The sequence below is a fragment of the Nerophis lumbriciformis genome, linkage group LG10, assembly GCF_033978685.3.
Source record: "Nerophis lumbriciformis linkage group LG10, RoL_Nlum_v2.1, whole genome shotgun sequence".
NCBI lineage: Eukaryota > Metazoa > Chordata > Actinopteri > Syngnathiformes > Syngnathidae > Nerophis > Nerophis lumbriciformis.
This window is the reverse complement of record NC_084557.2, coordinates 20,396,256-20,421,190: the sequence shown is the minus strand read 5'-3', so window position 1 is coordinate 20,421,190 and position 24,935 is coordinate 20,396,256. Positions and strand designations below refer to the sequence as shown.

The window sequence follows — 24,935 nt, the reverse complement described above, 5'->3', positions numbered from 1 at the left end:
ACACTGATCACGTGACCGGTGACTTGAACATCAGAAAATGAACAGAAATGCAAACATCGGACGTAAAACACAGTTGGTTTATTTACCCAAAGCATTTCTACTTTGGTATTTATTTATAAAAAAACAAACAAAATACCTGATTTAGATTAACAGTGAGAAGCATTTCCTTATTAATATCGGAGCTACTTTCAAAAAGAGTTCAAAATATACAAACATTTTGAAACAAATATTTACAAAATACAACATCCATTCAACGGGTATGTACATGTTTGTGTTGATTTTAGACAATTCTCAAACACCAAATACTAAAAATGTCCACCTTGTTTAAAATGTACTGTATTAGTCCCGTCATTGTGTGACTGAGATGAATCCCTTCCAGTCAAAGTCAGTACAGTGCAATACTGAGCACGAATCCTCAAATGACATCAACCTTTCTTTCAGATCATGTATTGTGTGGTAAAAACGTGTTTTTCCTGCATGAAAAACACCGCCTTCTCATTTCAGTCACTACATTTACATGCACACAATATACATTAACCATATACTATATACCAACATAATTTATCAAGCAGAATATAGTAAATATTCTGAACACTTTTGAGACAGGATAACATATTTCACACTGCCAGTTCCCAACCAAAGTGTTTTTTCTGGTTCTTACACCTGGTGCATTCCTGTATCAGCTCAAATATTAGGTGACATAATTGGAAAGTGCATCAGACGGTTGTCGTTGGGCATGCTCGCTGGTCAGACCGCAAAGAATTGTGGGATTTTTAAGTTGGCTTGGCGTCAAACACAGGTGGTAAAGGTTTACATTTCTGGCGTGAGGAGAAGACCTACAGATTGAAATATTATAGAGCATGCATCCATCCATCCATTTTCTACCAGGGTCGCGGGGGATGCTGGAGCCTATCTCAGCTGCATTCAGTAACACTTATATAGTTTTAAACTTAAAGAAGCCGGTTTTGTCCATTCGAGTAACCATAGAGGTCAAGGCAATAACCCGTAACATAAAAACAAGCATTTTGTCTTCGGTGTCCAGCTTTCGAGCAGAAAAAAACATTGGTCTTGTTTTTACGTTATTACCTACAATATTCATAATATGCTGATTAACATTGAATATTGTGAGAATGTAAACATGGCGGAACATTTGCACCTGAAGCCACATTTCTGGAATGTCTGATGCCTATTAAGCAAGTTAAGACTCTGCAGAACTGACAGTCTTGTATACTTGTGACAAACACGTCTGATTTGAAATAATATCAGGATAGTCGCCACTCATGACAAAGTTAAGCAGAGAATCAACAGTTCTCCTGTGGGGAAAGTATGTTCCACTTCTTGTTAAAAGTTTGCTGAAGGCACAACAGGAGAGGATGACGTCCAGACCGACTGTGGGATTCTTTGTATCTTGTCTTTTGCAAAGCTACTTGCTTTGCCTCAAGTATTTGGAGTTCCTCTCAGCTGGGTCTTCTTCACGCCGTCGCTTCTGCGTAGAGTGCCCTCTATCTGCATTCCAACCACAACACACAGGAGCAACACCATTACACTGTTGCAGTAAAAAAGAAACTTGTGTCAAACAATTTAGAATTTTGTTATAGCACATAAGGGAAATAAGCCATTACTATAGCTGCCAACTCTTCTGGGTTCTCAGAAAGACTTTCGGAAATTGCACTTGTCTAGCTACATCCCGACTGAATTCAAAATCTCCTGGATTGTGAAGTTTTTTAAAGGGTATAAAATACTCACATTTGTCAGACTAATGGTTAAAATAATAAATAAATATTGTGTGAATGTGTTATATTTAGCTTTCGATCAAAGCGGCATTGAATACAGCCCAATAACAAAAGTCGCAGCAGCTACTCTGTGTATCGCAGAGTGCAGCTGACTAGCATATAGCATCACCTGCTAGCAACCTAGCAAGCACATCCATAAAATTAGAGGTGAGACAAAGCGAAGCCAGAGCTTCTTCAGGTACATCATGCACAACTATTACATCAAGTTGGCCTGTGAGGACAGTCAACAACTTACTAACAATTTTGCAGCAGAACTCTTCATAAATAATATCTATATATACAATATTTTTACAGTAGGTCATTAAAACAGAACACACCTGTCATACATAAGATCTCAGACTAGTGTTTTTTTTAAGTTGTTTTTTAAAAACAGCAGAGCGCTCCTGTCACCTCTTTGACTAACATACAGTGTTATCCCTTTGATGAGATAACAACATGGAAGTCTTACATTAACATTACATATAAACTATTTAAAAAATAATATATCAAATAATAAAAGTCCTGCCCACTGGTCCTTAGCTTCCTGAAAATATGCCCCCCATAACAGTTTATTTAGTTTAATAGTCCTAAAAATTAGAGTTGTATATCCTGATGTTCTTTTTGTATTTTATCATGTTTCTAAATATGTAAACTGACGTGATTAGTTAGGTCTTATTACAACATAGACTTTTGCATTTATAAAGCACATATACAATTATTTATAAAACTCCCAATGCGCAATCAGATCCATCCATCCATTTTTTACCGCTAATGCCCGTCATGGTTGCGGGGGGCGCTGGAGCCGATCTCAGCTACAATCAGATGAATATTAAAATAATAAGGATGCATTAGAAGTGTATTTTAATACTATGATCAAAAAAGTTAAGATTCTGTCAGAAATCTAAGTAGTAGAGATGGCAATCTTTTTTCTTCTTCGTAAGCTGCTAGTATTGCGGTTGCAATATGTGTCATGTTCTTTTCTTAAATTTATTGTAAAAAAATAAAAATAAAACCGTAATCCTATATTTACTCTTGTAAATATAGGAGGTGGACGTTGCAGTTGTAGATAAACCTCAAATATTGGCAGCTATATTACAGGACAAAAACTCCATGGGAGAGTTTCTCCAAGAAACTCACTACCAGTTTGGTCATACTTGGCTGAATTTAATTTTAATATTATATACAGCAAAAATGCAGCCTAATTATGCAACTGCAGTCACTGTACCTGCTTGAGATGTCCCTTTCTGTACGGAGACATCTTCTGGTGAACCCCCGGGCCCTTGACTAGTTTCTAGGTTTAGTCCTCCCACATTGCTGTCATTTGTCCCATTGTTAGGATTATGTGGGACCGTTGCCAACATACCTGAAACACAAGCAAAGTAGCACAATTCAAGCAAGTAGCCTACATAGTGACAGCATGTTGCACACAAGATGAATATTGTACTTGTGCAAACGATAACCAAGACACAAAGCATCAGCAAATGCATATTTGAGATACTTGTTATCTTTCTGTGAACAAGTATGTTCAAAACTTCATATTATTTCCTCCTTTAAAAATGTGTATACCGGATGTGTCAGCAATAGCAAGTTCTTGATATGAGTGTTTCAAATTTCCTGTACGTATGTCTAGAAGGCCTGGGCCGATAATCAATGAGTCAATTAATCGAAAATGAAAATGAACTTGATAACTTGGCATTTCCGTGTATGTTTGTTTTCTTCGTTTATCGCTTTCAAACAGGGTGCAAGAGTTCACTTTCTCAGCACCTGTGTGTTTGTTCAATAGCAGAATTAAATCATCCACTAATACCACTATCTTTTGTTTAGCTCCCAACAGCGACAAAGACTCACTAGTCACGACTCGCTAGCGAGAAGCATCTCAAGGTAACAAAAATTAGGAGGAAAAAAGATTATTCAGAGGCAAATGTACGGTGTGGGGATTTTTTGGCTTCAAACCCAATGAGTAAAATGAGCCTATCAACAAGGACAAACGAGCCAGTGTGCCGATCTTATAGAAAAAAGATGGCAAAAAAACCCTCCCCAACCAAGTTTTTCCAACTGAGGAAAAACCTGCACTTCAAGATGTTTAATACTTATTGAAGTGCAATTTTTAATAACAGAGATTGAGTCCATTTCATTTTCATGTTTGTTTATTTGGTTAGCATTATCAAAAGTTATTGACCTTCCAATTAAAAATACTAATGAAAAATAAGTATAATGAAAATAATTTATTTGCATTTGAAAGGGTTACTTGCATTAATATAATATATAAAATAATGCTGACAATAATATCGTTTATCAGCAATAATTTGAGGGACAAAATGTCCCAGCAAATTTGTTATCGGCCCAGTCCTAATGTCTTGCATGTCTGGAAAAATTGATAATAAAGATTCCTTGAAGTCTTTGCCTGTTGAGGATGACACAATGGCTACTACAAGTCTAGTGATGGTAGTTCAATAGGGATGGCTTTCAAGGCCTCCTAATGAAAGTAAGTATGAGTGTTGCTCTTACATAGTCCTCTGTAGCAAGAAAGCTGCTGATAAATTTGCTTCATCCTTTCTATGTTGATGCGGCTGGCCTCAGCGTGGTTCACCATAGGCTTTGGATAGTGGACGCCGATGACACACTTGGCGGCCTTCTGTAGCTCATCTGGGGCATTCCATGGATCATATATATATTTTGCTGGAAAGCCTCTCAATATGGGCAAATAACGCCTGTAAGCACAGGTGAAAAGAGTTGGTTAACCTGACAGGATGATGATTTTATTTCATATGGCTTTGTACAGACTTGATGCTCATACAGCTGTACCAATCTAAAATTTGATTTCCATAGACAACAAAATAAATATTTAATATAGACTGTGGATATATCCATGACAAGCAGTTTCCTTAATGTGAGTCAACATGAAAGCACAAATTAACAGACATCATGACTCATTTGAGATAACTGTCAGCAGAAAGTTAAAAATATCAGCTAATTCAGCCAGAAGGTGCTGTGGGTCACAGCAGGTGGTTAATTTATTTCACATGACAGGTGTCTGTGTCATCATTGTGTTGTCTTGCACGGTGACGACGCCCCCTCATTCATCTGTGTGTGTGCGCCCATGTGATGGAAAGCCATGATTGGAACTGTAAATCAGTCCCAAGTCTACACACCTTATATAGTCGCCATTAGGGTCTGCTCGTCGTCCAAATCCCACTGGGCAGTAGCAGTGAAAAAACTGCTGGAAAAAGGAACTGCAAGAAAGCCACATCCAGCTGCCAGCATTCACGCTCCAGTCTGCATCTAACAGCAACTCCTCAAACACCTATCAGGATGCAGGCATGGGTCATTTAGAAAGTATAACCTTTTGCTCTTTTGAATTGTGACAAGGGATTACAAGTGAGAAATGTGCGCCTACCCTCATGCCTTCTTCCCAGTTGATCCAAAGGTCTCCCCTGGTGAGGAAGCAGGCCACAGCGTGCCGGGCCAAATGATGTATCCACCCCTCCTGCCTCAACTGGGTCATGATGGCATCTATCCAAGGAAAGCCAGTATGTCCTTCTGCCCACTTGGCCAACGCCTCTGGGTTACGGTCCCAAGGGATCTGGACACATACAGGATTTCCCTCCATCTTATCAAAACAGGGGTTGTTGGTGGCGGTGGTATAGAAGAACTCCCTCCACAGTAACTGGCCATACAAGGAAAGTGGTGGTGTGCTGTTCTTCTTCACCTAATAGTCACACAAAAAAATGTAATAAAGTTGTAATATTCTACTACAAGTTCAACCAAAATAAATGTTTTTAGTACCTTCATGTATAGGTCAGTAAGCTTAAAATAGAAAAGTCGGCAAGACAAGCATCCAAAGCGAAGGTAGGCGCTGAGGCCAGTAGGACTTGCCAGGAGCGAGTTGGCGTTCATTCGAGGACGCTCAAAATTTGCCACCCATGCCTGTAAACAAAATCATTATTCAAAGGGTTTGCAGCTGGGGTGTCTTTGCAGTTCTCTCTCTATGTTCACACACAATATTTTATCTGAACAATTCGACACAGATATTAACCAACTTTCTATTGAATTAAACCATCATTAAAACAAGAATTACAATCAGTATAATTTAATAACCATGTGAATACGAGAATTGCCGCATTAGGCTGGAAACACAAAACTTAGTGTATATTAATACAAAATGTGTTCATCAAAGTCAATTATTAAGTATTTAGCAAACAGGTTAGAAGAAATTTGTAGTTGATGTCTCTCGTGTTTTTCCAACATGTGTTATGTGGTCATTGTACCTTTCTCTCCAGATGTCTCTCTAATCTCAAGAGGGCTTCTGTTTCTCCACCAGGCCATACTGCTGTTGTTAGGCCCTCTGTCTCGAAACCTGAGGAAGAAGCAAAAACCTGAGAACAAAGTCTTGCCGGGTTCATACGTCTTTTCAAAAAATACATTCAAGCTGTTGACAAGATCGTATTTCAAGCTTTTTCAACACCATTCAGCTATGATCAATTAAATTAAATAGTGTACTGTAGATGTATGCATTACATGTGTAACTACAGTATGTCTGTATTTAAGGATTTTAAGTTTTTATGAAAACAAATGTTTGTCCATAAAGGATGACAAACAAAAGAACATATAGTCGCTTTTTAACCTTAAAGACCTCATAAAAATGTCATCATTTAAAAAAAAAAATTTCCTGCATCCATGGGAACTGTAGTGACATGCTAAAATATTTAGTATTAGTAATAATTCCTCCATTACTCTGCCTGTTACAACGGCAGACACACAATTGGTCTGTCTTACCGAGTTCCTCTAGTGATGGCACTCCAAACTTTTCATCATGGTCATCTCTGATGGGCGTGGCACAGTTTTTGAGGACCTCTGATGTGATTGTCTCTGCAGGAGAGTCCACAGCCTCCATACAATTGATGAGGGCCTGGAAACGCTTGTAGGTGAGAGGAGGCTGACCACCATTAGATTCTATGATCCTTTAACAAAGAAAATAATCCACCTCTTAAATACAAACACAGTTTAAAAAAGCGTGTAGTTAAAAACGACCACTTACTTATCCAGATCATAGAGGGTGTGTGAAATCCGTACCATGACCTCAACTCCCGCTTCACTAGCTAGCTTTTGAATAGCAGCATCACGTTCCTTGCCAAAAGGTTCAGAGTCGTATTCATAGGATAAATGGCTGATCTGCCATTCCTGTGAAGAAAATCCACAACATACATTAGAATCATCTACAACATAGAATAATAAATAAATACATAGTCTCTTGCATTACATGTGTGCTAACATGACTAGAGATGGGGACTCATAACACAGTTTACTATAAGGTCAGTTAATGTATTGGTACTAGTGGCAGGGGGTACTGTGCCCCACCATATGGGCACTGTGGTTTTCTCTTTGCATTTCATAGTTATTTTATAGTTTATGCAGGGCTTTGACTGGACTGAACTGAACTATTAATACATATGTACAAAACCCAAAACCAATGAAGTTGGCACATTGTGTACCGTAAATCAAAAATAAAAACAGAATACAATGATTTGCAAATCCTTTTCAACTTATATTCAAATGAATACACTGCAAAGACAAGATACGAACTAAGATGTTCGAACTGAGATTTTTTTATTTTTTTTTGCAAATAATCATTAACTTAGAATTTAATGGCAGCAACACATTGCACAGTGGCATTTTTCCCACGGTGTTACATGGCCGTTCCTTTTAACAACACCCAGTAAACATTTGGGAACTGAGGAGACCAATTATTGAAGCTTTTCAGATGGAATTATTTCCCATTTTTGTTAGATGTACAGCTTAAGTTGTTCAACAGTCCGAGGTCTCCGTTGTCATATTTTACGTTTCATAATGCTCCACACATTTTCAATGGGAGACAGGTCTGACCTATAGGCAAGCCAGTCTCGTGTACGCACTCTTTTACTATGAAGCCACGCTGTTGTAACACACGCAGAATGTGGCTTGGCATTGTCTTGCTGAAATAAGCAGGGGCGTCCATGAAAAAGACATTGCTTGGATGGCAACATATGTTGCTCCAAACCCTGTATGTACCTTTCAGCATTAATGGTGCCTTCACAGATGTGTAAATTACCCATGCCTTGGGCACTAATACACCCCCATACCATCACAGATGCTGGCTTTTGAACTTTGCGCCTATAACAATTCGAATGGTTCTTTTCCTCTTTGTTCCGGAGGACACAACGTCCAGAGTTTCCAAAAACAATTTAAAATGTGGACCCGTCAGACCACAGAACACTTTTCCACTTTGCATCAGTCCATCTTAGATGAGCTTGGGCCCAGCAAAGTCGACGGTGTTTCTGGGTGTTGTTGATAAATGGATTTTGCTTAGCATAGTAGAGTTTTAACTTGCACTTACAGATGTAGCGAAGAACTGTAGTTACTGACAGTGGTTTTCTGAAGTGTTCCTGAGCCCATGTGGTGATATCCTTTACACACTGATGTCACTTTTTGATGCAGTACCGCCTGAGGGATCGAAGGTCCGTAATAACATCGCTTACGTGCAGTGATTTCTCCAGATTCTCTGAACTTTTTGATGATATTACGGACCGTTGATGGTGAAATCCCTAAATTCCTTGAAATAGCTTGTTGAGAAATGTTGTTCTTAAACTGTTCGACAATTTGCTCACGCATTTGTTCACAAAGTGGTAACCCTCGCCTCATCCTTCTTTGTGAATGACTGAGCATTTCATGGAACCTGCTTTTATACCGAATCATGGCACCCACCTGTTCCCAATTAGCCTGTTCAACTGTGGGATGTTCGAAATAAGTGTTTGATGAGCATTCCTCAATTTGCTCAGTCTTTTTTGCCACTTATGCCAGCTTTTTTGAAACATGTTGCAGGCATCAAATTCCAAATGAGCTAATATTTGCAAAAAATAACAAACTTTTTCCATTTTGAACGTTAAGTATCTTGTCTTTGCAGTCTATTCAATTGAATATAGGTTGAAAAGGATTTGCAAATCATTGTAATCTGTTTTTATTTACGATTTACACAACGTGCCAACTTCACTGGTTTTGGGTTTTGTACAATACTGTTACACCCCTACAAGGAAGTGTTTTAGATGTAGAAACAAAAATCATAATATGACCCCTTCAAACAAAACCCCACTTAAACGTCACATTTAGATCTGTTACTTTGCTCACTATAAGGTACCTTAAATATTCTGGGGAAGACATCTGTGGGTTGACCTCGGATGACAAATAAACGGGAGTTGAGTTTGCGCAGACTGGCATCCAAGTCCTCTAAGCAATGTAACAAAAACCTGAAACCACACAGACAGATTGCATATGAAACAGGTTTCCTCTGTTGATTATGGCCACATCAACAAAATATATACCAATAATTAATTAAAATAAAAGGCAATAAGCAACCACAATATATCTCAAATAAATGACATATTTTGGGTTACATTATTCAACATAGAAACAGATAGTTCTCAGTTCTCAATAAGGATGGGAATTTGACTACATTTCAAAAGGTAAGGATCAATTATTCAGTTGTTAATTTTCTTGTGTGACGCGGGTATGGTTTGAGATCCTGTTTTAATGCCTATGCCATACTAAACAAGCTGCAAAACCCTCGTGTAACCAAATGCAGCTCAATTGTATTGTCCCTTAGCATATTCTGACTGTTCAATTAAATAATTACTTATATAGCTTATTATTATACCCATCCATCCATCTTCTACCCGTTGTCCCCCCTTGGGTATATTACACTAATTTGCTTTGACACTCAACACAAAAGATAAGGTGTTGACGCTTTCTTCAAATAGCTTGCCTTATTGACCTACATTGGATTGCTTTTAGAATCTATACCTGTTTCATACGGAGTAGACCGAGCAGCTTCAAGAACATCACAGGGGTCACTGTCTACAGCAGGGGGTCCATTTTCAGCTTGTTTTTTTTCCCTTCGTTGAAGTAATTCATTTGTCATAATATTTATTATTGTACACTATGGTCATTTGCTTTCTCACCTATACCACAAATCTTAAGATTGGTTTTGTTGTCTGTTTACAAAATGCATCTTTAAATGTTCTCTAAGGGAAGATTTTAGACAAAAGTTATTTTAACTTAACAATGGGTAATGTAATTTATACATAGTGAACTGTATATGGAAGTAAACGAGGTGCCATATTAATCCCAAATATTTATAAAGTAACAATTTACACGTTATTCCAATTCCCAGAGAAACAGTCTCATCCAAATAAATTACTCAGTGGCTGTGAGCATCAGCATAGCTCACCAATCATGTAATCAATCCATATTGTATTCAACAAGTTTGGAGTCATTAGGAAATGTTAATACAATAAAACTTGAAATTGTGAAAGCTAAATAATTCTCCAACTGTGGTACGTTTACAATTCAGTGGTACGCCAAATAATTACTTGATTAAAGTACACAGTTTAATTTTCCTATATTAAAACACAATATATAATATGACATGAAGAGATTATGAAAACGTTTAGATATTTAGGAAAAAAATTATTGTAATTATTTAATATAAGTTCGGGTGGCATCAATGTTGATGCCACCCGAACGCCTCCCTAGGGAGGTGTTTAGGACATGTCTGACCGGTAGGAGGCCACGGGGAAGACCCAGGACACGTTGGGAAGACTATGTCTCCCGGCTGGCCTGGGAACGCCTCGGGATCCCCCGGGAAGAGCTGGACGAAGTGGCTGGGGAGAGGGAAGTCTGGGCTTCCCTGCTTAGGCTGCTGCCCCCGCGACCCGACCTCGGATAAGCGGAAGAGGATGGATGGATGGATAATTGTAGCTTTAATTATGATCATGATTTCTGGTTCTGTTAGGTCAGCAGAGAAGGCCTTGCTGGCCCTGACGGCACACCACTGTTCAAAAATATATTTGTTAAATAAAACCTTTGCTTTGTATTAATGAATACTTAGGCCTACTATGCTACTGTAATGTATTGTTGGCCATTATAGTGGTACTTGCAGAGACAGGTTTTTTTCTGAGGTGGTACTTGATAAAGAAAGTTTGAGAACAACTGAGCTCAATCAGCAGTGCCCACATGCATTACACCAGATGTGTCAAACTCATTTTAGATCGGGGGTCACATGGAGAAAAATCTACTCCCAAGTGGGCCGGATTGGTAAAATCACAGCACGATAACTTAAAAATAGACAACTTCTGATTGTTTTCTTTGTTTTAAAAATGGAACAAGCACATTCTGAAAATGTACAAATCATAATGTTGTTGGGGTTTTTTTTACACTTATGTGTTGCAATTAATAGTATTGTACCTTTATTTGTCATTATTTATACTTTCTGAATAAATTATGTGACAATGTTTATCAGTCAACTCATTGGTGTTCATTTTCAATCTATCAAGATAAAAAAAATAATATAAAAATCAAATTACAGGATGTTATTTATGTAGTTTGCTCATTTTCCTCGACTGGTGCGCTAACATCATGTGGTTTATTTTTTTTATACATATGTAGCATTATGTACAAAGATACAAATAATTGCTATTGCGACATCTAGTGGACACATTTAGAACAGCAGTTTCCTTCATTCAAAAATGTTGGCTCATTTTTATACTTGGCACAGTGTTTTTCAACCTTTTTTGAGGCAAGGCACATTTTTTCATTTAAAAATACGGAGGGACACCACCAGCAGAAAACGTTAAAAAATGAAACTCCACTACGTCCTCGTGCATTATTTTGAGTTTGTTGGTGTTTTCTTGTTTGGAGTGCTTTAGTTCTTGTATTGTGCTGTTATTTTGGTGTTTTCCTGTAGCCGTTTCATGCCTTCCTTTGAGCGCTATTCCCCGCACTTGCTTTGTGTTAGCAAGCAAGGCTATTTAAGTTGTCGCTATCTTTCTTTGTGTGGACATTGTTGCTTTGTGGACGCCGTCTCTGCTCCACACGCTGCAAGTTTTTGCTGTCGTCCAGCATTCTGTTTCTGTTTACTTTGTAGCCAGTTCAGTTTTACTGTTGTTTTATATAGCCATCCCTATGCCTCATTGCCTTTTCCATTCCCTTTTGTTCATTTTTGGTTTAAGCATTACACACCTTTTTATCTGCACGCTGTGGTCTGCATATTGGGATCACAACAAACCATCCTCGTCTCACCCGACACATTCCGACTTTTACAAAGCAATTAACTACCTGCTGCCATCTACTGACATGGAGTATTACGTGGTTACCCTGCCGAGTTCTACACAGCACGGACACTAAGGAACAGCACATTATTTGCAGATTATAATTATCGATTTGCAAAAAATATTTTCTGGACCAATTAGGTGAAGTTGCATAATTTCCTACGGCACAAAAGACAATACTCACGCACAGTGGTTGAAAAACACGACTTAGCAAACTCATCCCGCGGGCCGGATAAAACCTGGCCCGCGGGCCTTATGTTTGACACCCCTGCATTATACCCTCTTGTGGCTGAACAGAATAATTGCTGTCCTCACATCAGAGGTATGTCAATCATCAGAATAACATGGCTTGTGTTTGTGGTTTATAGTCTTCCAACAAAAACTGACTTATGTGAGGATTGCATGAACCTACACTGCACAAATCAAGTACATTTTTACATTTTATGATTTCAATAAAAGCAAAAAAAAAATGGTTTTAGCCTTACCTCCACCTGTTGATGCCCACGTTCGACGACCCTGCAAACCAGGGGTCCAGAATGTAGATGCAGCGTAAAGTGTCTGCACCCCGGATAGAGTCCCTCAAAGACGGATTGTCGTGCAGCCTCAGTCCCTTTCGGAACCAGTGGATCGTGTTGACCACCATGTCGCTCTATACTGGGTGGGCTTCGAAAGACTACAGCATAAGTATCGACAACGTCGTTTAGGCGAAATAGTCCACGAATATATTTATTAAGCAAATCGGTTATGGGACAAGCGGTAGAAAATGGAAAATGGCTGGTTAATTTTCAGGCTAACGTTGGCGCTCAGGCTCTATTAATTTATAATAATAAATGTATGACTTTATATTATTGGTAGCGACAATTCATCCAAAACGAGAGAAAAAATAAATATTATCGGTAGCGACGTTTCCAATGTAAATCCGGGCAGTATCACCGCAGGCACGGGTAAATCCTACACAGCAGAGTCCAAAAGGCGGTAGAGTCCGTGTGTCAGAGTAGTTCGCCATACTTTTTAATGTTGCTCCAAATAAATTACAGTTCCCAAAACCTGAGGTATATTTGTATAGAAACGAACATCGTCAGGCTCGCCATACAAGATGTCCTTGAGTGTCAACATCTCTCGTATCCTCCCCCCAGGATTACTTGAGAAGGAACAACGCGCTGTGATTGGTCACATCTTGCCGTTACACAACCAGTTCCCTCGGTCACGTTTTCGTAATGTGCTTTCTACCCACTGCTTACAAGCCGACCTTGAGTGGTTTTTAAAACCTAGCATACGGCCATTTTGGTCGTACATTGTATGAGGAAAGTGCATCGACGGAGTGCGGAGGAAAAACGTATAAAAGCTGGATGTTTGGATTTGAGTTACGCGTTGCATGCCAAGGTACCCGGATGAGCACATGTTGCGCGGCGAGGAGGCGGGAGGCCTGCCTCGGATGAGGTGCGCTGGATTTGTCGTTTCGCCCGCACCGTATTACACACTATGACTACGTTCAGCCAGACGTGCTTATTTCTCACAGTTTGGTATTAAAATGATAACTTACTTCAGTGTTTTTCAACCTTTTTTGAGCCAAAGCCTATTTTTGTCATGAAAAAAATACGGACGCACACCACCAACAGAAAAGGTTAAAAAAATGAAACTCCGCCAGGTTGTTGTGCTCTATTTTGAGTTTGCAGCGCCCCCCGCGACCCCAAAGGGAATAAGCGGTAGTAAATGGATGGATGGATGTTGTTTCCTGTGTGTAGTGCTTTATTTCCTGCCTTGCGCTGTTATGGTGACTTTTCCTGTTTTGTTGTTTTCTCCTGTAACAGCTTCACGCCTTCCTTTGAGTGCTTTTCCCCGCACCTGCTTTGTTTTTCGCAGTCAAGACTATTTAAGTTGTGCGTACGCTATCCTTTTTTGTGGGGGCAGTGTTGATTGTCATGTCATGTAAGGATGTACTTTGTAATGTTGTGTCGTTCGCGAACGATTCGTTCGAACGAACGAATCTTTTGAGTGAACGTACTGAACCGAATCACTTCATGAACTGATTCGTTCCTTTCTCAGTTCAGTTGAGCTCCGCCGCGACCATGCCGGTATGAGTGGAACTGGCGCATTCTGTGACGTCGGCGAACGACGCAGCCAGCTACTCATCATGGGGGCGGGGGGAGGGACTGAGCGAACGATTCTTTCACCGCGGATTAACGACATGAATCACTCAGTGAACGACAACGCTCTCGCTCTCTGCTCTGCTTGCCCCAATGCCGCGGGTGATTCTCCTCCCGTTGCGGGGATATGTTTCATGCCATATTGGCATCCGCTCTCCATTCATTCTCCAAGCTAACGGCCAGAGGTGGGACCAAGTCATTGCTTTGTAAGTCACAAGTAAGTCTCAAGTCTTTACCCTCAAGTCTCGAGTCAAGTCCAGAGTCAAGACAGGGCAAGTCCGAGTCAAGTCCAAAGTCAAGACTGGAAAGTCTCAAGTCAAGTCCCAAATCCTGCATTTTGAGTTTCGAGTCCTTTCAAGTCATTTAACCACAGACTAATATATTTACACAGATTGTGTATGCTTTTAAAACGCTGTATTTATTTATTAAAACAAGTGCATTTGAAATTGCAGGGAAAAAGATAGTGCTGACATTGCACTTCAAAATAGCACTATTAACCAGTCATTTTAAACATGTAACTCATTCCTTTACAGAATAAACACATTTGAAAAAAACAAGTGCAACTGTACTTATTTGCACAAAAGTGTTAACATTGTATTTCCATATTGCATTGTAACTAGTTCCACAGCAGTTTCTATCCTGTTCTTACCTTATCTCATTGATCTCAGGACCCTATGCAATATGTACACATATTCTTAATATAGTATACATTTTAACTGACCTTTGACTATGTTTGTCTTTTTGTAGGTGGCTAAAATACGCGGTGCTGCTGACTGCCGTCTAACGTTACATTACTGTGTGTGATACATTGACTAACGTAATGTTACTGTGTGTGATACATTGACTAACGTTACGTTACTGTGTGTGATACATTGACTAACGTAACGTTATGTATAGGTACCTCATGAAACCCTGCTTAAAAAAAAATCACTTGACAAAAAGTATGAATAAGGTAGCAAACTGCAGTGGACGCAACAGATTGCCGTGTTTGCAATGACGTTATAACCATAGACATCTTATAAGTAGACGCAGCATTGGTTGCTGTGACGTGAGCAATTTGCCCGCCATCTTGAAGTGCTGATGAGGAGCCGGCGAGCAGCCTAAACTGACAGTTGAAAGGTAGAAAACAAAGATGGTGTTCAGCGTTTTCCTGCTCAAATGAGCGGACTGTTGAAAATAGGAATCGGGGGATTACTTTTCACAAGTAAGATTTAACATTAACGTACTATTGGTTGTATTTTATGAAAATAATATTACCACAGAGTTGAGAAGGATCAAAGATCTTCAATATTTGTATGTGAAAATCACAAAGAAATCTTCTGGGGGAAGATGACCCCCCTACAGGGGTTTGGTTTACAAACTTTCAGCCCCACCTAAAACAAAATTCACCAGCCACTACTGATTATGATGCATTCTCATTTTAGGCAAAGTATAAGACAATACTTTCTTAACAGTATAATTGTAACCAGGAATCAGTCTTCAAGTAACAATATTCAAATACTAACATTGTTGGGTTGAACAGAATTTGGTTTTATTCTGAATCCAGTGAAACAGATTGGTGGTTTTAGCTGATATGAAGACTTTCAGGTGTTTATATATGTTTAAGTATTTGGCAGACGCTTTTATCCAAAGCGACTTACATAAAATAATACATATAAAACAATCACTGCAAACATTATCATTTAAGGGAAGAATGTAATAGAAAATATCAATACAAAGTGTCAAGACAGAATAAACTCTCTGCTGCTGAAGCAACAGAGATACAGTCTATAGGTCCCTAAGATATATAGATATCTAATGTATTCATACATTGTTTATGTAGGATACACGCATATGTATATATAACCTAATCATATTGTTTCTTCAACTTAAAAATAGTTTACCGTTTTTTTCCCCCTTCTCTGGGATTATATTCCCAGTTTTGATCTCGGACGTCTGGTCACTTATAGCGTATAAGAATATTATATTACTGTTAAGCAAACTATGAATAATAAAACACGCCAAAACATGTGTCTGTTACACACGTATGACAAAAAAGCGCGTGAACATCAGTGGTATTCAGTGAGGTAAAATGAATTAAATGCGCTGACAGTTCATTGCTCCTGCCAAATGAATTGCACTGATCACCACTCAAAGATGGCGGCCCCGCGCCTCGTCTGCGCCAGTAGGCAGTAGCGCTCTATGCTGCGTCTACTTATAAGATGTCTATGGTTATAACGTTAGCAGTGAGTTTGCAGCCTCACTGATTTAACTACACAGCAAATAAAAGTCACGTTACTTAGCCAATAAACGTTATCTTACATTCAAAACTTACCCTTCTTTGTGCAACTTCAAATGTCGAACGAAGTTGGAAGTTGTTGCGTCTCCGTCTGTAATATTCGAACTGCGTGATTTGCATACGGCAATTCGTTTTTTGTTGACAAAGTCGTAGTTTTTATACCCGAACGAAACCAACTTTAACATAATTGTTTATCACTGGCACGTTGTTGGACCAACTCTTGTTCATTGGTTGTCCTGCAATTTGATTGGATGAATGCTGTGTGATGAAAACAACGTAGTTCTAATTTGATTGGCTGTTGTACTGACAGCACACCAGCTGACAGGAATAACACGCTGATAGACAGACGAAGAAAATGAAAAATACGGAGCGCTCCCAAATAACTTTTTAAGCTTTGGATTTTGGGGAAAGTGGCAAGTCATGTCAAGTCATGTCAAGTCAAAAGGCTCAAGTCCAAGTGAAGTCACAAGTCATTGATGTTAAAGTCTAAGTCGAGTTGCAAGTCTCTTTACATTTTGTCAAGTCGAGTCTAAAGTCATCAAATTCATGACTCGAGTCTGACTCGAGTCCAAGTCATGTGACTCGAGTCCACACCTCTGCTAACGGCTAATGTTGACTCAAGCCACATGAAAACAAACACACACATTATCTCAACACATAAAGTTATGAGAGTAGAGGAGACAGAAAGAAAGTCAGTGCAGGGCAAGGCTGAGCAGCAGCGACGCGAGGGGGAGGGGCGGGGGTTAAAGTGTAGGGCAGGCTGTTTGAGAAGATTTAAAATAAAAATAATAAATAATGTATGTACTAGAGATGCGTGGTTTGCGGGCACAACCGCGGAGTCCGCGGATTATCCGCGGATCGGGCGGATGAAATTTAAAAAAATTAGATTTTATCCGTGGGTCGGGTCGGGTCGGGTCGGGTCGGGTCGGGCGGTTGAAAAAAAAAAAATTAGATTTTAAATAGATTCAGGCGGGTGGCAGTTAAACCAATTCGGAAATATATATACATAGTTAAATGTTGTTACCCACATACGAAAAACGAGCAGGCACCTGCTGCATATGCCACAACAGAAGAAAAAAAAAAGAAGAGATGGACACTTTTACGGAGCGGAGAAGGGACGCCTCGCCGGGGTCCGGGACCGAGGCCCCTTCCCCCGAGAGGGCCCCACCGGGAGCCGTAGCTGAGGCGATCCGCGAGAAGGGCCCGACGCACGTCCAGGGTCACCACCGCGCCCACCGCACCGACACCCCGCCTCGTCCGCCTTCGCCGCGGCCGGCGTCACGCGCAGCAGGTAAGCAGCTTACCTGCCCGCCACCCCCGTGGCCGGGGGCTCGTAACAGGGGTCACTCCGCGCGCTCCGCCCGCGCAGCTTACCTGCCCGCCACCCCTGTTGCCGGGGGCGCGTAACAGGGGTCACTCCGCGCGCAGTGCGCTCACGAAAGGGGTGGGGCTCACCCTGGTTGATAGCAGGACGGTGGCCATGGAAGTCGGAACCCGCTAAGGAGTGTGTAACAACCCACCTGCCGAATTAACTAGCCCTGAAAATGGATGGCGCTGGAGCGTCGGGCACATACCCGGCCGTCGCCGGCAGCGAGACGCGCTTGGAGGTGCGCTCAGCGCGGCTCCCATATGATTGCGCACTGGTGTGCGTCTGGGTCGTGACAGCGTGGCAAGCGAATGTCTGTGCTGCATTGGATCAGTCTCCTTTCTTTAACAGGCAAAAGCTTTATAACCTCACTAATGCCTTGCATCGTCTATATTAGATATATAACAACGGGCGGGTGCGGGCGGATGCGGTTCTGATCAAATGTTACATCGGGTGGATGGCGGATGGTTGACGACTTTCTGATGCGGTTGCGGATGAAATAATTGCCTATCCGCGCATCTCTAGTATGTACATATACATGGGCTATTATTTATCTTGATTTTTATATTATTTAAGCTATTTATTTTCTTTTTTATTGCATATTTAAGTTGATATTTCCATTTTTATATTTTTAAATGTAAGCTACAGAAATTTTAGTTTTAATGTTGGCTTTTCTGGCACTTGGTTTAATATTTGTTTTGTTTTATTTAAGGTAGCCTATTTATTTTCTTTTTGTTTGCACATTTAAGTTAACATTTTCTTTGTTATATTTTTAAACATAGGCTACAGAACATTTAGTTTTTATGTTGGCATTTCTGGCTCTTAATTTATTTGTTTTATTTTGAAGGTATTTATTTTCTTTTTGTTTGCATATTTAAGTTTACATTTTCTTTGCTACAGAACATTTAGTTTTTATGTTGGCATTTGTTAAGCGTTTCTTAATTTAATATTTGTTTTTGCACTAAACAAACGAGGCCTATCCTATTTATTTAACTGTTGATTGCAAGCATTTTAGTAGGCTATTACTATTTTTTTTATTTCCCACTTTTATTTATTTCTTATTTTCATTTCAGTGCAATAAAACATATTTAACAACCAAGACATTTAGTCACACTTTGTTTATTGGACATGCCGGAAACGCACACAGTGTTTTTAAAAGTAACGGAATCTCTACAGCTGCAATGTCTGTTAATTTGCGAACGTCAAGGGGAGTCTGTCAGGGCAGAGAGCGATTCACGTCTGTCGCCCTCTGGCCCACAGAACTGTAGCTGCTGCTGCAGAAGTGATTCGGTGATTCGCCGACCTGCGCACAGAACTGGTACTGCACAAGTGATTCGGTGATTCGCCGACCTGCACACAGAACTGCTGCTGCAGAAGTGATTCACGTTCACGTACTGAACTGTGCTGACTGTGTCACTCACTGCCTGGTGTACTGCATGCACAGAGCTGTGTAGGGACTCGCGTTCACCCTATTTGCTGCTTCTCCCACGAATGTCTGCACTGTACTGTACTACGCACGCCCCCCCCCCCCCCCTCCTCCTTTTTTTTTGGGTGGGGGGGGGGGGGGGGTGATTCGGTGAACGAATTTTTTGAAAGAATAAATTTAAGGAACTGATTCTAGTGATTCAGTACAGTCAAAAGAACTGCCGATCCCATCACTAGCACTGTACTGTACTACGCACGCCCCCCCCCCTCCTTTTTTGGGGGGGGGGGGGGGGGTGATTCGGTGAACGAATCAATTTAAGGAACTGATTCTAGTGATTCAGTACAGTCAAAAGAACTGCCGATCCCATCACTAGTACTTTGTGGTAGGGATGGGCGATACCACACTTTTAGGATTCGATACGATACCGATACTTTTTCTTGCATTTTCATCGAAACCGATACCGATACCATTAATTTCTTATTGGCAATTTTTGTCAGTCAAAAATATTATTACTATTGTTATTATTTAAGACAAATCACAAGACAAATACAGACCATTTATACCACATTTATTATGGTCAATATATAATAAAAGTAAAATTAAAATAAATAACATAAATATGAAAAATAAATTAAATATAAACAAAAATATACACATTTTCACTACCTGGATACACTTGGCTTTCTTGCAGACTTTCGTGCAGGGTCTTCTGCCGGGCTGCGGGTGGCGGTGCAGGTTCTTTCACAGCAGCGTGAGCCTGTCTTTTTACCAGCTCACTGTGGCTCTCGGGATGTGTGGTCTTCATATGTTTAAATAAATTGCTGGTGTTGCTGTTGTGTGGCACTTGTTTGTCACACAGTTCGCACCGTGCCGTGGCTTTGTCTACTGGTGAAAAATAACACCACACCACGCTTCGTTTCTTGTCTGCCATTATCGCGTCTCTGGCTTTTCCATTCCACCGGCTCCCGCATCCGTGGCCGTGCTGACCATCGCTGTTGTGTTGGCTGGTTGTGTGTGTGTTGCACGTTGACGACGCTCATTCGCTGTCTCCTGTGACGGGTGTCCCAGCACATAGTAAGTTAAGTAAGTAATCAAAAACATCTGAAAGTGATGCTTGCACCCCCCACACGCCGTTTTTTGGTTTATATCGATACTTTTTTCAGAAAAGTGATGCCAAATGAGTAGCGTGTGAGTATCGATATATCGATACCACAGGATCGATACGCACATCCCTACTTTGTGGACGCTGTCTGCTCCACACGCTGTAAGTTTTTGCTGTCGTCCAGCATTCTGTTTTTGTTTACTTTGTAGCCAGTTCAGTTTTACTTTTGTTTTGCATAGCCATCCCTATGCTTCAGTGCTTTGGTTTAAGCGTTACATACCTTTTTACCTGCACGCTGCCTCCCTTTGAGCTCTGCATATTGGTATCACGACAAACCATCCTCGACGCGTTCCGACTTCTACAAAGCAATGAACTACCTGCTGCCAACTACTGATATGGAGTATCACGTGATTACCCTGCCAAACTCTACAAAGCACAGGCACTAGACAACGGCACGTTATCATAATTGTTGATTTGCAAAAAAAAAATTTTTGGAACAAAATCGGTGATGTTGCATAATTTCCCAAGGCACACCAGACACAGTGGTTGAAAAACACTGACCTACTTCTTCAATATGATGTCATTTTGCCTTCTTTTGGTGTTAATGATGTGAAAACCACCTAGTTTGGTAAGTGTCCTCATATCAACAATTCAAGTTTGATTTATGACAACCCAGCTTTAGTTTTTAGGACGTGTTCTACAAAAAGGACAAATGAATACATTGAGTTTCTTACCCTCAGTCAAGAAAAAAGCTTGTGTAACTGAAAATAATAGATGTCTAAAAAAAATACCAGTGCTTCTCAACTTTTCCTGTCATGTCATGACACCCCTGAGGCTCCGAAATTTCCCACGACCACCCTGTTTGAACTGCTACTGAGAACTTGATATTTATTTATTTATCTGTACATTACAACTGCACTGTGTGAGTTACATTATTTTAGATAATCGGCTTATTATCAGAGTATACGAAGAAAATGAGCAGCGATAACATCTGCAACAACTTAAATCAATTTCCATGTTAGTTTATTCAGTCAATATTTAACATTCAAACAGGACTGCTCAGTCAGTGTGATTCTTAATGGACAGGAAAAAAATTATATAATATAATATCCATCCATTTTTCTACCGCTTGTCCCTTTCCTGGGGATAGATAGATTGGCAACACTAAATTGGCCCTAGTGTGTGAATGTGAGTGTGAATGTTGTCTGTCTATCTGTGTTGGCCCTGCGATGAGTTGGCGACTTGTCCAGGGTGTACCCCGCCTTCCGACCGAATGCACCTGAGCATGTCTTTGAATATATTTTTCGTAAATACAATAACGCTGAAAAATGTTTTAAAACTAAAAATTGGTCACTTGTCAGCTTAATCAGCGTATTCCTTTTCAAAAAAGAGTTATGATAATTAGTTGTTTGTTTTGTGAAACATTTGCAACAATATTGTTTGTATTGTAGCTTATCAGAAGGGATAAAAAGTGCATATTTGCATTTCATTTACGTTAGAGATGTCCGATAATATCGGCCTGCCAATATTATCGGCTGATAAATGCGTTAAAATGTAATATCGGAAATTATCGGTGTCGCTTTTTTTATTATCGGTATTGGGTTTTTATTTTATTTTTTATTAAGTTTTTTTTTTTATTAAATAAACATAAAAAACACAAAATACACTTACAATTAGTGCACCAACCCAAAAAACCTCCCTCCCCCATTTACACTCATTCACACTCATTCACACAAAAGGGTTGTTTTTTTCTGTTATTAAAATTCTGGTTCCTACATTATATATCAATATATATCAATACAGTCTGCAAAGGATACAATCCGTAAGCACACATGATTGTGCGTGCTGCTGGTCCACTAATAGTACTAACATTTAACAGTTAATTTTAATAATTTTCATTAATTACTAGTTTCAATGTAACTGTTTTTATATTGTTTTACTTTCTTTTTTATTCAAGAAAATGTTTTTAATGTATTTATCTTATTTTATTTTAAAAACAATTTTTAAAAGTACCTTATCTTCACCATACCTGGTTGTCCAAATTAGGCATAATAATGTGTTAATTCCACGACTGTATATATCGGTTGATATCGGTATCGGTTGATATCGGTATCGGTTGATATCGGTATCGGTAATTAAAGAGTTGGACAATATCGGAATATTGGATATCGGCAAAAAGCCATTATGGGACATCCCTAATTTACGTCTGTCAAGAAGACAATTAAATAAAAAAAACTCTGAAACTGTCCTTTTGTCATGATATGTTGCCCGGATCATGTTTTGTTTAGTTAGATTTTTCTTTAGTTGGTGATTAGTTCTGTTTCAGCACCCTGGTTTGTAGTTTTTGTTGCCATGGGTGCTGATTTTTGTTACAGGCGTGGTCCGATGACCTCAAACTGCCGGCGCGTTCAGATGATGTCACGCAGCACTTTTTTTTTTCTAATTCATTCTGTCAGCTTCCCTCAAGACATTAAGTTTAGGGATCAATAGAACAAGATTTTTTAAAGGCGAGACCAGCAAGCCGTTTCATGAACGCCTTAAACGTGATCAGCAACCAGGCCCAGGACCCAGGCATGAAAGGTGGCTGCTGCTGGTGCGCCGTGGCCACTCGCGTCCGCCTCCTCGTTGGCCACAGATGTGGCCGTTCCGTGGTCACCCGCCTTGCCAGCCGCGGTGGCATCTGACTCTTCCCCGCTGGTTGCGAGGACATATGGCCAGGCGACCCACTGCCAAGTCCTCCCTCTGCCCTCCCGTTACTTTGGTACTGTCATGATCCGCATGTTTTTGTTTAATTTGATTTTTTTTTAGTTGGTGATTAGTTCTGTTTCAGCTGCCTTGTTTGTTTTCTTTGTTGCCATGGGTGCTGAATTTTGTCACCTGCGTCTGATTAGTGGTCGGGACGCTCATCTGCTCCCGGTCACTAATCAGTGAGCTATTTATTCCTGCGTCACGCTACACTCTGCCTGGCAGTCTTATTCGCAACATGCGACACTTACGTTGTACTACCGGTACTTGCTTTTTGCTCCTTTTGGTGGCTATTCTTTTGCTAAGCTTTGCTGTAGCTTCTTGTGCTATCCACACGCTTTCCTTCTCTTTGTGTTTTTGTCTTTTAATTTGAATAAATCATTCTTCCTAGCAGTATGCTGCTTCCGGATGTCCTTCTGCATCTTGGGGTAACGACTAGTGCAAAAACATGCGACCTCGACGTGACACCTTCACTGTACTTCAATTTGGTTTGAGCATCTTTGTATGACACACAATTAATATTCATCTTTCAAATTTATTCCACAGCATGTGTCTGTTTTATTTGAACACATTCCACTTTTATGTAATTTGCTATCACTCTGCCAAATGCACAGAAAATCATTAACAACAACAAAGGAGACGTTCATGTTTAATGGCTGCAGTTAGTCCTTTTTTCACTGCACATCCTTTCAAATCTGGGCTTCAGGAAAGCAAGCACCGCTCATCATCAGGTCAATACCAACACTACAGTGAAGCATGGTGGTGGCGGCATCATGCTGTGGGGATGTTTTTCAGTGGCAGGAACTGAGAGACTACCCCAGGATAGAGGGAAAGATGAATCCAGCAATGTACAGAGACATTCTGGATTAAAGCCAACACTTCCATCCAACCTGATGGAGCTTGAGAGGTGCTGCAAAGAGAAATGGGCAAAACTGCCCAAAGATAGGTGTATCAATCTTGTAGCATCTTATTCAAAAAATATTTGAGGCTGTAATTGCTGTCAAAAGTGTGTCAAAGTATTGAGTAAATGCTGTGAATACTTATGAACATTTGATTTATTTAGTGTTTTATTTTTAATACATTTGCAAATTATTTTTAAAAAAAAATTACTTTTCACATTGTCATTATGGCGTATTGTCTGTATAATTTTGATGACAAAAATGAATCCAATATTTGAATAATGCTGTAACATAAAATGTGGAAAAAGTGAAGCGCTGTGAATGCATTCTGGACGCACAATATTTACAGTAGATAAGCAAGAGTTTGGGTTTTAGTGCATCAACAAGGAGTCATCATAGTCATAACCTAGACCAGGGGTCGGGAACCTTCAGCATACAAAGAGCCATTTGAGCCCATTGCCCACCAAAGTTAACCCACCTCGAGCCGCAAAACTCTGTTTGAGCCCTAAAATGACAACAACACTACTTTTAGTTTCATTACATTTAAGCAAATTGGTCTGATCAGCTTTCCGCAGCAGTTCCGAAACTGCTCTTTTTCGGTCATTTCCAGCTTGGTAGTATTTTTCCGCAAATATTGTGTGTTTGTTCTGGAAATGTATTTCCACATTTGATTTTTTGTTGTTTGCTATTTTCTCCCCACATATTAAGCACACAGGTGAACCAACCCAAATGAAACTGTCCATGTAGCTTTAAATGTTTTATTTTCATCAGAAATGTTTCTCTTTTTGATTTTTCCATTGCTAATTTACTGGGGGTTGACCACTAAAAACAATGCAATCGCTTGGCAGCAAAAGATGACGCATCGTGGGTGTTACGTACATAGACGAAACATTGCAATATCACAAACTCTAAAATAAAAAACGGCTACATTAAAATATCCATCCATCCATTTTCTACCGCTTATTCCCTTTGGGGTGGCGGGGGGCGCTGGAGCCTATCTCAGCTACAATCGGGCGGAAGGCGGGGTACACCCTGGACAAGTCGCCACCTCATCGCAGGGC

The 24,935-nt window shown here is 40.0% G+C and overlaps 1 protein-coding gene across 1 annotated transcript; it reads right to left on the bottom strand.

The window, feature by feature from the left end:
- Positions 1–58: 58 nt before the first annotated feature.
- cry1b (cryptochrome circadian regulator 1b) lies at positions 59–13,289 on the bottom strand. The gene is made up of 11 exons (XM_061970080.2): positions 12,397–13,289; positions 8,944–9,052; positions 6,811–6,953; positions 6,549–6,733; positions 6,041–6,129; positions 5,559–5,699; positions 5,170–5,481; positions 4,925–5,076; positions 4,281–4,483; positions 2,998–3,135; positions 59–1,506 (listed from the first exon to the last, which is right to left on the bottom strand). Exons 1-11 carry the CDS (start codon positions 12,552–12,554, stop codon positions 1,424–1,426), a joined length of 1,713 nt encoding a protein of 570 aa, XP_061826064.1. The 5' UTR covers positions 12,555–13,289; the 3' UTR covers positions 59–1,423.
- Positions 13,290–24,935: the final 11,646 nt, after the last annotated feature.